Raw genomic sequence first — 14,231 nt, forward strand, 5'->3', positions numbered from 1 at the left:
CATGGGCAGGAGGTTCAGGAGGAATGCTTGCACAGGGAACTCGCGAGTTGTTTGCTATGTCTGGAATGTGAAGGGAGCAGAGGTGGATGAGGAGGAGTGGTAAGTAGGCCAAATCATTTGGAATTGGACTTTATCTTAAAGGTAATGAGAAGCTAAAGAATGTTAAGCAGAAGAATAATAAGGTCGAATGCAATACTTTGTTACTACCAGAATACTTTGAACTATGCTGGCAGCAGTGGGCATTGGCTTGCTCTGAATCACTAACTTAACAGTTATATAAAACTGTTTATAGCCAGGCATGGTGCTCCCAGTACTTGGGAGGCCAAGACAGGATGATTGCAGGTTTGGGACCAGTGTGTGGTAATTTAGCAAGACCCATTGTCGAAATAAAAAGAACTGGGGGTGAGCTGGGTGTGGTGGTGCGCGGTTGTAATCCCTGCGCTTGGGAGGCGGAGACAGGAGGATCACGCTGGTTTAAGAGATCCTGTTTCCAAATAAAAATACATATTTAAAAAAAAGGTCTGGGAGTGTAGCCCGGAGGTAGAAGGGGTCCAGGAACCCCAGTACCACCACCAAAAAAAAAAAAAAAAAAAAACTGGGGGTGTAACTCAGTGGTAAAATGCCCCTGGGTTTAACCCCTCCCACCCCGCCCTCCCATACACTGTGTTTGCATGTTTTGTGCCTTGCAGCATACCAGGTCTTTTTTTATTCCCTCTTCTTTTAACCTTCAAAGAAGCTTAATGAGTTGGGTTATTACTCTTGCTTTATAGATGATAAAACCAATGTAGAGAAGGGTTAATAGCAGTAGGCATCTGATTCCCAGGCTATACTGCTTTCCTCTGATTCATGCTGCCTTTCATCAAATGGGATGTAATTAAAAGATGGGGAAAGAATTTGCAAATGTAAGATTATTGAATAGTAAATTATTGAAGAAAGGGCGTAAGCAAAAATTGAGTAGTGCCTGTGGTTCATTGTCTTTATGCTTCTTTATGTTAGGAAGTGACAGCCATCATATATTGAGAGCCTACTCTGTGCCAAACACTGCTGATGACTTTATAATTAGTCCTTACAGTGATCCTTGTGAAGGAAGTATTATCATCCCCATTTCATAGGTTATAAAAACAAACTTTTCTAAAGACACATAATTAAAACCATATTAGAACTGGAGTCTTCTGAACCCCAGACCAGGGTTCTTTTTGTGGTGGCAGGAAACAGAAAAAGATGTCAAAAAGGTCTTATAAAGGAGACTGCAGTAAAACCACAACTATGTTGTTTGTCAGTGCGGAGGAAGAGCCCTGGGGCTCGTGCCATATGGCAGAGAGGCTAACACCTGCTTGGTAAAAACCTGCACTGATTTAGTATCTATAATAAAAACTACTCAGATTCTCAAGGACATTTTCCCCCCCAATTCAGAAAAGGTGTCCCTGTAGCTCATTGTTCTGTATTTTCTTACTAGTTTTACATGGGGGATATGATTTTTATTGTGGTAGCATGTCATTTTTTTCCATATTGGTTTCACACAGATCATTCCTCTTGATTTGTGGAAATAATCAAACAGAATTGTTGCCTACATAATGCAGATTAAGAAACTGTGACTCAGAAAGATGAAATGACTTACTCCCTCCTGTTGAGTGAGTGAGTCAGTTGTAGAAATCAGTTCAAAATTTCATTCTCCTGATCACTCATTTATTCACTTATGCTATAAATATTTTCTTAGCACTTTCTTTGTGCCAAGCATAAATGACACAACAATGAATGTGTGCTACTTTAGACCTTCAGGGAAAAAAATTAATGACAGACTAGGGAGATAAGAGCTGCAACAGAGACTTGTATGAATAATGTACACTGGGCTTATATTTGATGGAGTGATTTATTCTTCCTGGTACTATAAGGAAGTTTGTACAGAGTTACTGGGTCCTAAAGGTTTGTTCATTAAAAAAAAAAAAAAAAAAATTCAGGTCTCTCCAGCTTTCAAATTTTATGTTCTGGGTCTGAGATCTGACTAAGATCCTATGATATTTTAGTACCTGGTTCTCATTTTCTTATTTTCTCTGTGTGTGTGTGTGTGTGTGTGTGTGTGTATGTGTGGTGTGTGTGTGTGTGTGTGTGTGTGTGCACGCGCGTGCGCACCCGCACATGCGTAGCGCACACACGCTCAAAGTAAACGGCTACTAGGGATCAAACCCAAGGATATTCTACCTCTAAGCTATACCCCCAAGCCAAATTTTATTTTTGTGTTTTTGAAACAGGGTCTCGCTAGGTTGCTGGGAGTCTCACTACTTTTTGAGACTCGCCATGAATCTGTGATCCTTCTGTCTTAGCATCCCAAGTGCTGGTATTACAGGAGTGTTCCACCACACTCAGCTCCGGGTTCTTGTTTATAAAATAAATACCTGCCATATGATAGGTTCTTTGAGTACTAAGGAGTCAAGGGCTGGTAAGGTCTTTGCTTTTGTTCTCACAGTTTAGTGATGAATCAGAACATGTAAACAGTGATTTATAAGATAGCGTCAGGTAAACACAGGTTCTAAGAAAGGGTCAGTGCTTTTTTGTTTGAGGGATAGCATGAACAAAAGCCAGGTTGCTAAGGTTGAATATCAGATGAGGAAACTTCGACTCTTTGTTAAGAGTTAAGAATTATTAATAAAGGATTGATATAATTGGATGTGCATTTTAGTCTTAACTAATCTGGACATCAAATGAGTACTGTAACCTCAGTGTAATAGACTGAATTCATGTGCCTCTCTTGCTAGCCCAATTTCTCAATTTCAAAAACGATATATTAAAAGATAAAAACAGGGCCGGGTGTGGTGGCACACGCTTGTAATCCCAGTACTTGGGAGGAAACACAAGAATAGAATGCCCCTGGGTTCAATCTTCAGTACTACAAAATAATAAATAAATAAGCAAATAAATAAATGATAAAAATAGCACTCTAAAACAAAGGAGACAAAAATCAACCATTGTGAGGAATCAACAAATGATTATAAAGTAGATAATTTCATATTGATCAGAGCAGAAATAGCCATAGCTTACTTGTAAGTTGAAAATTCCTAGGAAGACGAAAGTAGTTCCAGAGAAAATAGGCTAAAAGAATCATCTGTATGTAGCTGGGTGCAGTGGCACACACCTGCAATCCTGGTCCTTGGGAGGCTAAGGCAGTTCAAGGGCAATCTGCAATAACTTAGTGAGAGCCTGTTTCAGAGTAAAAAGTGGGATGCACTAGCACATGCCTATCATCTCAGCCACTCAGGAGGTAAAGCAGGAGGACTGAAAGCAAGCCTGGGCAATTTAGTGGGACATTGTCTCAAAGTAAAAATAAAAAGGGTTTGGGAGTGTAGCTCAGTGGTAGAGCATTCTTGGGTTCAGTCCCTCATATAAAAGATAGATAGATAGATAGATAGATAGATAGATAGATAGATAGGTAGATGTGTGCCAAAATAATAAAAAAGGTGGGGGGGTGTTGATTAATGGTAGAATACCCCTAATACCACCCTAATCCAACCCCTAATATCACATTGTGCGCGCGCGCGCGCGCACACACACACACACACACACACACACACATACCAAAACAAAAATAGCCAACTCCATCATAAGAATAAACTTCTCATACTTTTAGTATTTATACGGAAAGAGCTTTTCCACACCTTCCTACCCCACAAGAACACTTGCCAGTAAACTTCTCTGAACCAGACCTGCCATTCAGAGAAGACGGCGGAGAAACATACATACCTGCAGGGAAAGCTCATGCTGATTATATATACTAATTAGTGTAGTCCTTCACTTGTATCTATGAATGGGTACAGACATTTGAGGCAAACAAAGCATTAGAGAAGGGTCAAGATAAAGAAATAAAACTGACCCCAGAAAAAAGATGGATAACTTAGAAAAGATGATTGTTCAAAGATGTTACATCTCCTCAAACACCCTGCTATTGGTCCAATCAGAGGATTAAAGAGTATTCTTTTTCCCTAGGTTCATAATTTATTGTACAAATGGACTATTACATGATGAGTTGATATTAGCTTTTCCAGGCATGGGAACTTAACTGATGTGGTTAGAATCATTCATTCTCCCTGTGAGAGTAAAAGAGTTGAAATATTGCTGGGCTTGGTGGCACACGCTTGTAATTCCAGCATTTGGGAGGCTGAGATTGGAGGATCACCGTTCGCAGACAGCCTCAGCTATTTAGTGAGGCCCTCCACAACTTAGTGAGACCCTGTCTCAAAATAAAGAATAAAAAATAGGACAGAGGGTGTAGCTCAGAGGTAGAATGCCCCTGGGTTTCAACCCCAGACCCGCCCCCCCCCAAAAAAAAAGAGTTGAAATATTTTTTAATGCCAATGAACTAGAATTGGGCATTATTTTCTGGACCTGTCATAATTTCAATCTTGCAAAAGCCACAAACTTCATAGGCAGTGTCCATCAAAGTAGATAACTACCTACTCTGCTCTGCTGGAAGAAGCTGTAGCCTCCACACATGACCAATGGGACACCAAAAGAGAATTCTTAGAAAATGAAAAAATGTAGCCAGGTACAGTGGCCTACACCTGTGATCCCAGCTACTCAGGTGGCTAAGGCAGGAGGATAGCAAGTTTGAGGCCACCCTGGGCAATTGTCTCAAAAATTAGAAAGGGCTAGCAATGTAGCTCAGCATGGGAGGCCCTGGTTTCAATCCTCAGTACCACAAAAAGAGAAGAAGAAAAAAGAAATTTTAAAATGTGTTAAGAAATAAATTCACAAAGATTAAAAAGCATATATAAGAAGGAATTACTGATAGAAATTAGAAAATTTTAAAGTAAAGAATAGCAAGGGGTGGTCAAGGAGATTCAAGAAGACAGATTAGAGAATAGAGGCAGTGGAGTCGACAAAGGAATCAAAGGAGGAAGAGAAGAATTCTCAAACTAAAAGAAAGTTGTGAGTCATAGGTGAAAGGCCTCCCAGTGTCCAAGGTAATTGAAGAGACTTAAGGAAAAAGAGAGAAATCTTAAAATCTCCAAAGAAAATATAGCCAATGAGGGCAGAAAATGCTAAAATACATGCTTAGACCGGGAACAAAATCTCTGGTGAATTTAGAACTGAAAGTGGCTTAAGTTTTATACCACACTCTTCTTCCTTATTCTTCAAGTGATGAGACTTCAAACTGAGAAGATAAATTAATTGACTGTGGTCACCACAGCTAGTTACTTACATATACTTGGCACATGGCACTGTGATGTTTTAATTTATACCCCATACTGGAGGTCTTGTTAGAATCTAGACTAGAATTTAGCACCACCACTTTTCTGTAGCATATCAAATGTAGTTCTGTTATTCCGTAGTTTTTCCATTCACCCCTGTCTTTCTTTTCTCCTACACCAGAGCTATGTTAGGACGTGGACCATATTTTCTACCTTTGAACCTTTTTGTTAACTCTATCCATTAGAGTACCTTACTGAGCACGAAATATGTACTGTGCAACTGTTGGATTATATCTGTATATATTAAAAGACAAAGACCCTTATTGCCTTTCTAGTTCAAATGCTGGAAAAACTCATTAAAAAATCTTAACGTAAATTTCATGTTGTCTCTTGAGTCTGTGTAGTAAACAGCAATGATATGTTATTTTTGCCTCTATCTTCCCTAAAACCTGTCACTCTTGGCCCAGCCCTGTTACAGTTTGGATGGGAAAGTCAAGTTACTACCAATTAAAAGCAGAGCCAGAACCCCTCCTACACCCATTTCTGAGGATTGAACCTAAGGCCTTGCACATGCTAGGCAAATAAATGCTCTACGCTAAGTCACACCATCAGTCTCCAAAGCAGATCTAATTGGTGGTCCTAGCAGCGGTTTCAGGGTAGGGTAAAAGCCTGGTGAGACAGATAGCATTCAGTCAGATAGGAAGATCCTGATGTTCTTTGTCTTGATTGTTCTGACAACATATTGGGTCCAGGAGGTTGGTAAAAGGGATCCAGGCAGATAGTGATGGCTAAAAGAAGAAAGGGAAGCTGATTGGCTATACAAAGTTGGAGAATTTAGAAACCAGTGTGGATTTCACAAGGGGTGTCAGGATGGAGTTTCTTCTGGAGAAGTGGTAGTCTTGATATCTTAAGTTCTGTCTCAGCTGACCCAGATCATTTTGGCCTTTTTCCCTGCGTAGAATGTGAAGACTGTGTCCGAGACCCCTGCAGTGCCACCCGTTTCAGAAGATGAAGATGATGATGATGATGCTACCCCACCTCCCGTGATTGCTCCACGCCCAGAGCACACCAAATCTGTGAGTCTCTGGGCACCTGGACAGCTTTCTGATTTATTACAGTAAGAAGGGGAGAGAAGGGCTAATATTCTGAAGGTTTGGAGCTGGTGAAATCACTGGAACACCTTTTCTGAAGATGTTTTCTATGTAATTAAGGACAAGAAGTGCTATATTTATCATTGGTTTGAAAATAATACCAAAGTATATCCTAGTTAATTGATCAATCAAGCCTTGGTTGATTTAGCCTGTTCTCCACAGATAGGACAAGAAGATAAACAAAATTGGTTCAAGGCTAACATAAATTATTCCAGTCTCCTGGGAAGCAACAAATTATCTTGCTACACATTGTCCTTCTCTGTTGAATGGAGAAGAAAGCCTCTTACAGCATCATTGATGATGCAGACCCAAGAGAATTTAAAAATACATTAGTGCTATTAATATGCTGTACATCAGAAGTGCATTTTGTTGGCGGATGCTAGTAATGATTTCTATTTAACTTCCTTTGAGGTTCCTGTATCTCAGAATAGTCGAAATCCCTCTATCCCTACTTTGCAGTTTAGTCCCTAGAGTTTGACTTAATTTAGCGTCATTGAGCACAGACCTCCTATCAGATAGTACTTTGCCAGTGTGTTTGGGCTTTTTATTATGAGAGTTCCACAATCAAAGAACCATGTAGGACTCAAAGCTCTGTGGTAATGTAAAAATAAAAGGCTGTCTGGAAGAGCATTCAGAGAGGCGTTCAAGCGGAAATTGGCAGAATGATTATGGGAGATGCTGGGGAAGAAATTCAAGGAGAATAGATGACCTTTTAGGGTAAGAGTTATAAATAGAAACTGTGGAATCACTTTGTCTATAGGTTACAAAATCACCTTAAGGAAAAATGGGCTTTAAAATTGAAGTTGTCAAAATATCTCACATTGATTTGGCTTCTTTTGGTTTGTAATCATGTTCATTTAAAACATATTTTTCCTCCTTACCCCAAACCCCTCCAAAATAGAGATATCATTCATATATATTTTTTCAGTGTTTAACATAGTTCTTGGCTGGTATCAGAGGACAATAAATATTGAGTAAAGGAATGGGTTTGATTTACTTGATCTTTATGGCATTTCTTTCTAAGAAAATATTATTAATTTTTAATTCATAGAAGAATCAGCTAAGATTTAGAGAGGTAAATTGATCTACCCATAGTGACTTAGTAAGTAAAAGAGCGAGGATTTGAAAGTAAGTAACTGTTAAGTCCAGGTAGCTTTCTACTATAGCACAAAAATAGAAAATTGAGCTGGGCGTGGTGGTGCATGCTTGTAATCCCAGTACTTGAGAGGCTGAGACAGGAGAATTGCAGTTCGAGGATAGCCTCAGCTACTTAGTGAGGTCCTCTGAAACTTAGTAAGACTCTGTTTCAAAATAAAGAATAATAAAAAAAAAAAATGGGCTGGAGGTGTAGCTCAGAGGTAGAATGCCCTCCTGGATTCAGATACCGCAGGAAAAACAACTGAGAAATCATTATTCTAGAGTAGTCAGGAAGGTCAGTCCAACTGAGGGATTCCATTTATTTATTCATTGATTCCAAATATTACTTGAATGCTTGCTTTTTGTTAGGGATAAGTGGTATAGGATAAATTATCCAAAAGATAATTGTGATATTTTTATTATCAAATCTGATAAATGAGCCAGGTGTGGTGGCACATGCCTGTAATCCCAGTACTTGGAAGGCTGAGACAGGAGGATTGCAGGTTTGAGAATAGCCTCAGCAATGCAGCAAGACTCTGTTTCAAAGTAAGAAATAAAACAGGACTGGGGTGTAGCTCAGAGGTAGAATACCCCCTGGGTTCAGTCTGCAGTGTCTCACACATACACACACACAAAGCCTTGAAATATCCCTAGAAAGAGAAAGTACAATTTAAGATTTTTTTTGAACCTTGGTAGTATATCATCATTTCATATAACATTTATTCCTTTTTCCCTTGCAGTTATGACTTTCTCGCCTCCTTTACTAGAGTGAGAGTATGGAGACAATGTTTTATATAGGGTTAGGCTTGCAGTAGATTCTCAGTAAATGTTTATTAAAGTAAATGAATGAATAGGAAATATGATATCTTTAAAGTAAAATTTGAGTGCTGGGCATAATTCTAACAATCACTTCACACATATTAATCAATTTATCTTTAGAATAACTCCGTAAGATAGATATCATTATTATCACCATTTTACAGATGAGGAGACTGAAGCGCAGAGAAGTTAAGTAGCCTGCCCAAGTCACACAGATGGTAAGAACAAGAGCTGGGGTCTAAGCCAGGCAGCTCAGTTCCCAAGTCTGTGTTCTAAGCCACTATACCTTGCTGCTTCTTAAAGAACCAGAGTAGTTCCTTTTCTGTAAGGGTTCAGGATCTGAAGAGGGAGTAATGCAGAAGACAATATTAAGAGTTTCATTAGCAGTACAAAATGCTATGGAAGTATAGGATTTCTATGGGAAAACATTGGATATTACAGATGAGGGGGGTTTCCATCTCATGATAAAATTGCTACTAAATTTTTGCTGAGAGTTGCCTAGCCTTTTTGAATGTTGTTAGTGTTGAGACTCTCACTAACCCCTGTTGTGTACAGTGAAAGCAAGGAAAGTCACTTCACCTAGAACAGATGAGCCTGGGAGCAGAGGAGGAAAAATACAGATTTTAATATAAGGGAAAGAATGAATTTGGGGGATTTGTTCTGTGGATGTTCTAACCTCACATAGTGAAGAAGTTTCTCTATGCTAACAAAGGCTGGCTTTGCCAAAATTTTGCACCAATAATGCAGGTATACACACGGTCTGTGATTGAACCACTTCCTGTTACTCCAACTCGGGATGTGGCCACATCTCCCATTTCACCGACTGAGAATAACGCCACTCTGCCGGATGCTTTGACCCGGAATACCGAGAAGCAGAAGAAGAAGCCTAAGATGTCTGATGAGGAGATCTTGGAGAAATTACGTAAGCACTTCGTAGATTTCTGAACCTTCTTTTGCTCTATGATTGGTCAGCATAGAGAGGGAATCCTGCTCTTCTTATAAAGATCCTGATCCTAGGTTTGGTCCATGTGTCTGGCTGGCCATGCCTGGTGCCACAGCCCTGGACTGTGCTCCTCTTCACCTGCCTTCCACCTCACTTCCCATCTCAGGAGCTCTGGTTGAACACCACGTTAGGATCGGGGTGTGATGGGAGAGTGTGGGTAGCTCACTTTGAGGGCAAGGCAACCCTGGCCCCTTCCATAGATGATGGACATGATGCGTAACTTTTGTCTAGTGAATGCCCTAGAATATTGTGTTGAGAAAGATTGAGGCATGTTGGGAGAGAGTGCTGTGATTTGATTATTGATGTTTGCCACTGACCTAGGAGAAGACAGATCTGCCATTATGGTTGTAGGATAAAAGGGAAAATTCAAAACCAGCAAACCAAAATTTTGCAAAACTGTGTTATGTATCAAATGACAAATAAGTTATTTTCTTTATTAGTTTTTCATTTAATTTTCATATTAATGCTGTTAAGAGAGGCATTGTGGCCTTTATTTTTGCAGTTAAGGTTTTTTCAGGCCCATATCACACAGCTAGAAAGTAACCAGGCTTAGGTTAAAACACAAGATTGTCTTCTTGTAGGCTTGTTGCTTCTTGCTGTCAGGTGGAAACTTCCACTTTCTTTAGCAGCCAAAGATGAAGTTAGCCTGTTTCTGTGTTTTAGTAAAGTGCAGAAGAATTATATTAGAAGGAAGCATTGGGTTGACCTGTGGGCTTAGAAAATTCATTTAACAAAGCCTTGGATTTGTTTACTATACTTATTTCCAAAGAGTTTTCAACATGACTGATTTGGCCAACTCTGTGAACTGGAATTGCTTTCCAAAGCTAAGGTTTCTGGTTCTCTAGTGTAGTAGCTTTCTACTTCTTCCTGATAATTCTTGTTTGACCTAAGAGGGAAAAAAAAATCAAAAATCACTCTGAAAAATTGCTCTTGCCTGGAACCCTCATAAAATGATGACGTAAAAGCCATTCTCCCAGTTATCTATTTACTCCTACATGTAGTCTTGTTCCCTAGACCAGATCTTTTTTATGACAAAACTTAGAATTATAGAAAGGAAACTAGTCTGGGAGGTAGGACACCTGGGATGAAACCCTAGCACTGTCACTGACTTGTGTTGGGCAATTTCCTACTGTTCTCTGAGCCTCTTTTTCACTCATCTTTTAAATAGGGATATTAATACCTGACTCATTTGTAAACCAAATTAAATAATTAAAAAGCGACAATTCCTAGTTATTGATAGTAGAAAAGCACATTGGATTAGGAGACTAAAAACTAAACTCCTAATCATAGTTCTGAGACCAGTTTGCCATGTGACCTTGAGGAAGTAGCTTCCCTTCTGTGGGTCTTAGTTCCCCCTGTAGAATATAAATTGTGAAACTCGGTGAGTTCTCTCATACCACTCTGTCTGTGTACTGAATATTCCCTGGTGTAAACCTCTTTGTGACTTTCTCTCCTTGGCTGAACTTTTCTTTGTCCTGTAAAAGTCAACCTGGATAGCCTCTTTCTTCAGTCTTTCCAGTCTATTTTTGTGCTTCTTTCTATATCTCCTTGGCACTGATCACAGCAATTATTATATTTTTATAGCATTGTATACTTACTTGTCCACATTTTCCATGATGTTGAGCTACTTGGGAGATTATTTTAACTGTGCCTTGTCTCCTTAGTTCTAGCATTCAGCATATGGCTTAGTACATGGGAAATGACTAAATATTTATTGAATGCATTAATATGAATGGATCTTAGGAGTTTAGAAATGGAATCAATTTCTGTGAATAAAAGCAGTCAAGGAGCCAACTAAATATTTATTGAATGAATTAATATGAATGGATCTTAGGAGTTTAGAAATGGAGTTAATTTCTGTGAATAAAAGCAGTCAAGGAGCCGGGCATGGTGGCGCACGCTTGTAATCCCAGTACTCAGGAGGCTGAGACAGGAGAATCTGGGTTCATGGTCCGCCTCAGCTACTTAGTGAGACCTTATTTCCAAAAAAATAAAGAATAAAAAGTCAGGCTGGGGGTGTAGCTCAGAGGTAGAATGCCCCTGGGTTCAATCCCCAGCACCACACAACAACAACAACAACAGCAATAACAGCAACCAGTCAAGGCGATGAAACCTTTGGTTGGAGAAAAGCTGAGGGCCTGCTTAGTATGTATTTCAGGTATGGAGCAAGTTCTTTAGTCCTTGCCAACTCCAGGGGTTAAGGGGAATGTGGGATCTGTTTTGTGTCTTGATCTGGAAAAAAAATGATTGATGGTCTCTGTTTTTTCAAAGGGAGCATAGTGAGCGTGGGTGATCCTAAGAAGAAGTATACGCGGTTTGAGAAGATTGGACAAGGGTTAGTAGGCATTTTCTTTCCCTGGAGAAATGACTTAAAAGCATGTGTGCTGGCATTATGATTTTGCTTGTTTTCTCTCTCATAACCTTGTTTTTTCTTTTAATCCCACCCCTTACCCACCTGGAGGTGTTATGGTAGGCCAACTTCAAGTTTGGCAGAATTGTACTTAATAGGAAAAATGTACCTACCATTAGCTGGCCATATTGCTAAAAATATCCCTGCCATTTATTTTCTTAGCACAAAACCAGCTTCCTGAATTACACCTCTCTTTTTTCAGATAAACTGCGATTGCCCTAGTGCTGATAGTTTCGGCACTAAGATGAAATTAAAGACCAAGAACTAGAAACCTTTCTGCTTGTATAACAGGACCTATTTTTCTAGGTGGATGCCATAATTCATGACCCCTGTGCTCTAGTTTCTTCTCTGTAATTTGTATGCTGCCCTTAGTGTACTCAACTTAGCAAATCTTAACTGAGTTCCTGTTGTATGCAAGGCACTGTGAATATAGCTGTGAATCAGACCCAATCTCTGCCTTTAAGGACCTCAAGTCAACATGAGACAGACAGGCAAACAAAGAATTACAGTGTATTGGGCTAAGTCTTTTAAAAGCACTTAGCCATTATTTTGAGCACAAAAAGCCAGACATAAAAGATCAGCTCCTGTCTAATTCTGTTTATATGAAGTTTAAAAATAGGCAAAACAACCCAGGCTTGGTGGCCCACACTTGTAATCCCCGCGCTTGGGAGGCGGAGACAGGAGGATCACGCAGGTTCGAAGCCAGCCTCGCTGGCTTAAGAGACCCTATTTCCAAATAAAAATATTTTAAAAAAAGAAAGATCTGGGAGTGTAGCCCGGAAGTAGAAGGGTTTCTAGGAACCCCATTTCCACGAAAAAAAAGGCAAAACTAATATATGGCAGTAGAAGTCAGAATACTGATTACCTCTGGGAGAGGGAAGTCGAGTGAGAAGAGGTATGAATGAACCTTTAGGGACGGATCCCTTTGGTGGTAAACATGGTATATACGTATATAAAACGATTACGTTGTATACTTAGGATTTGTGCAAATTAGGTAAGTTATAACTGTATAAAAAATGATGATAGAAGCCAGGAGTGGTGGTTCATGCTTGTAATGCCAGTATCTGAGAGGCTGAGCTAGAAGCGCCATGGGTTGGAGGACAGCTTCAGCAAGTAGTGGACTCTTATCCACCTAGAGAGAGCCTGTTTTAAAATAAGGAATAAAATAGAGCTGGGGGTAGAGCTGGAGGAAGAATTCCCCCGGGTCCAGTCCCCAGTACCACACACACACAGTGGTAAGATTTCTAAAGATTTATCAAAACGGCTGAAATGAAAAAGGAAATGGGAAAAAAGCGGCGTGCCTTATAGTAGGCTCTCAGTGTGGGCAAGATGAAAGCATTCTTACTATAATGAAGTTACTGAAATTTTCTGTTTCAGTGTCTTTCTTAGGCACCCAGGAACTTGTGAAAATAAAAGGCTTGCATAATATAAGAATGTTATATCTGTACAGCTTACTGTAGTCTGCATCTGTTATTTATACCTGTTGTTTTAGTCCTCAAAACAACTTTGAGTTGGGCGGGTCTCATTTTTTCCCCCTGGTCCCAGTGTTTTTCCTGCTAGATGTGCTTTGTGAGTCTGATCTGGTCATAAGGTATTAGCACCTTGAGGATAAATTATTTTGCTTCCTTCAGAGTAATGCAGGAGGCATTTCCTTTAGGTTGAGATAATAGGACTGTAGGCTGAAGGTACATGGACAAGTGTGGACAGGCCAGAGCCCTTCTCTGCACTCGAGTTGCTTTGTTGTTAAGTTTGGGGAAAAAGGGTTGTGGATTAAGGGCTGTTCACTTCCAAAATGTATTATTTTCATCCCTCCCTCCCTCCCTCCATCCTTCCCTCCTTCCTTCCCTCCTCCCTTCTTCCTTTCTTTTTTTTGTGGAGATTGAACCCAAGGGCATTCTATCTCTGAGCTATACCTCTAGCCCTATTTTATTTTGATTTTGAAACAGGGTCTCACTAGACTGCTGAAAAGTCTCAGTATTTGCTGAGGCTGTCCTCAAACCTTCGATCTTCCCATCTCAGCCTCCCAGGTACTGGGATTACAGGCATGTACCACCATGCCTAGCTTCTATTTGCTTTTTAATAGATGCATGAAGCTGGGCGTGGTGGCGCATGCTTGTAATCCCCATGCTTGGGAGGCAGAGACAGGAGGATCGTGTAGGTTCGAAGCCAGCCGCGCTGGCTTAAGAGACCCTGTTTCCAAATAAAAATATATTTTAAAAAATAGGTCTGGGAGCATAGCCTGGAGGTAGAAGGGCTTCCAGGAACCCCAGTACCACCAAAAAAAAAAAAAAAAAAAAATTGATGCATGAGACGTATATAAGCAGGCAGCATCTGTGAAATACCCTTTCCCTTCTTACTTTGACAATCTGTTAGAGAGCTAAGGTGTCCACATTCCATAATTTAAAAAATATATATATATAAAATAAAAATATAAATGCCACATCAATATGATGACTTGAGGGCCAGGCGTGGTGGTGCAGGCTTGTAATTCCCGCGCTTGGGAAGCGGAGACAGTAGGATCACGCAGG

At 40.0% G+C, this 14,231-nt stretch overlaps 1 protein-coding gene across 9 annotated transcripts in view; it reads left to right on the plus strand.

The window, feature by feature from the left end:
- PAK1 (p21 (RAC1) activated kinase 1) overlaps positions 1-14,231 on the plus strand; it is a gene marked incomplete at both ends in the record, with an annotated part of 127,928 nt that overhangs the window by 22,232 nt on the left and 91,465 nt on the right. For 6 of the 9 annotated variants that reach the window (XM_080718896.1, XM_080718897.1, XM_080718898.1 and 3 more), the window contains 3 exons: positions 6,143-6,259; positions 9,038-9,212; positions 11,565-11,628. In XM_080718896.1, coding sequence (XP_080575022.1) covers positions 6,143-6,259; positions 9,038-9,212; positions 11,565-11,628 — 356 coding nt within the window. The remainder of the gene's footprint in view (positions 1-6,142; positions 6,260-9,037; positions 9,213-11,564; positions 11,629-14,231) is intronic. The other 3 variants (XM_080718901.1, XM_080718902.1, XM_080718904.1) reach the window with 3 other exon arrangements.

The sequence above is a fragment of the Muscardinus avellanarius genome, assembly GCF_963383645.1.
Source record: "Muscardinus avellanarius genome assembly, chromosome: 1".
NCBI lineage: Eukaryota > Metazoa > Chordata > Mammalia > Rodentia > Gliridae > Muscardinus > Muscardinus avellanarius.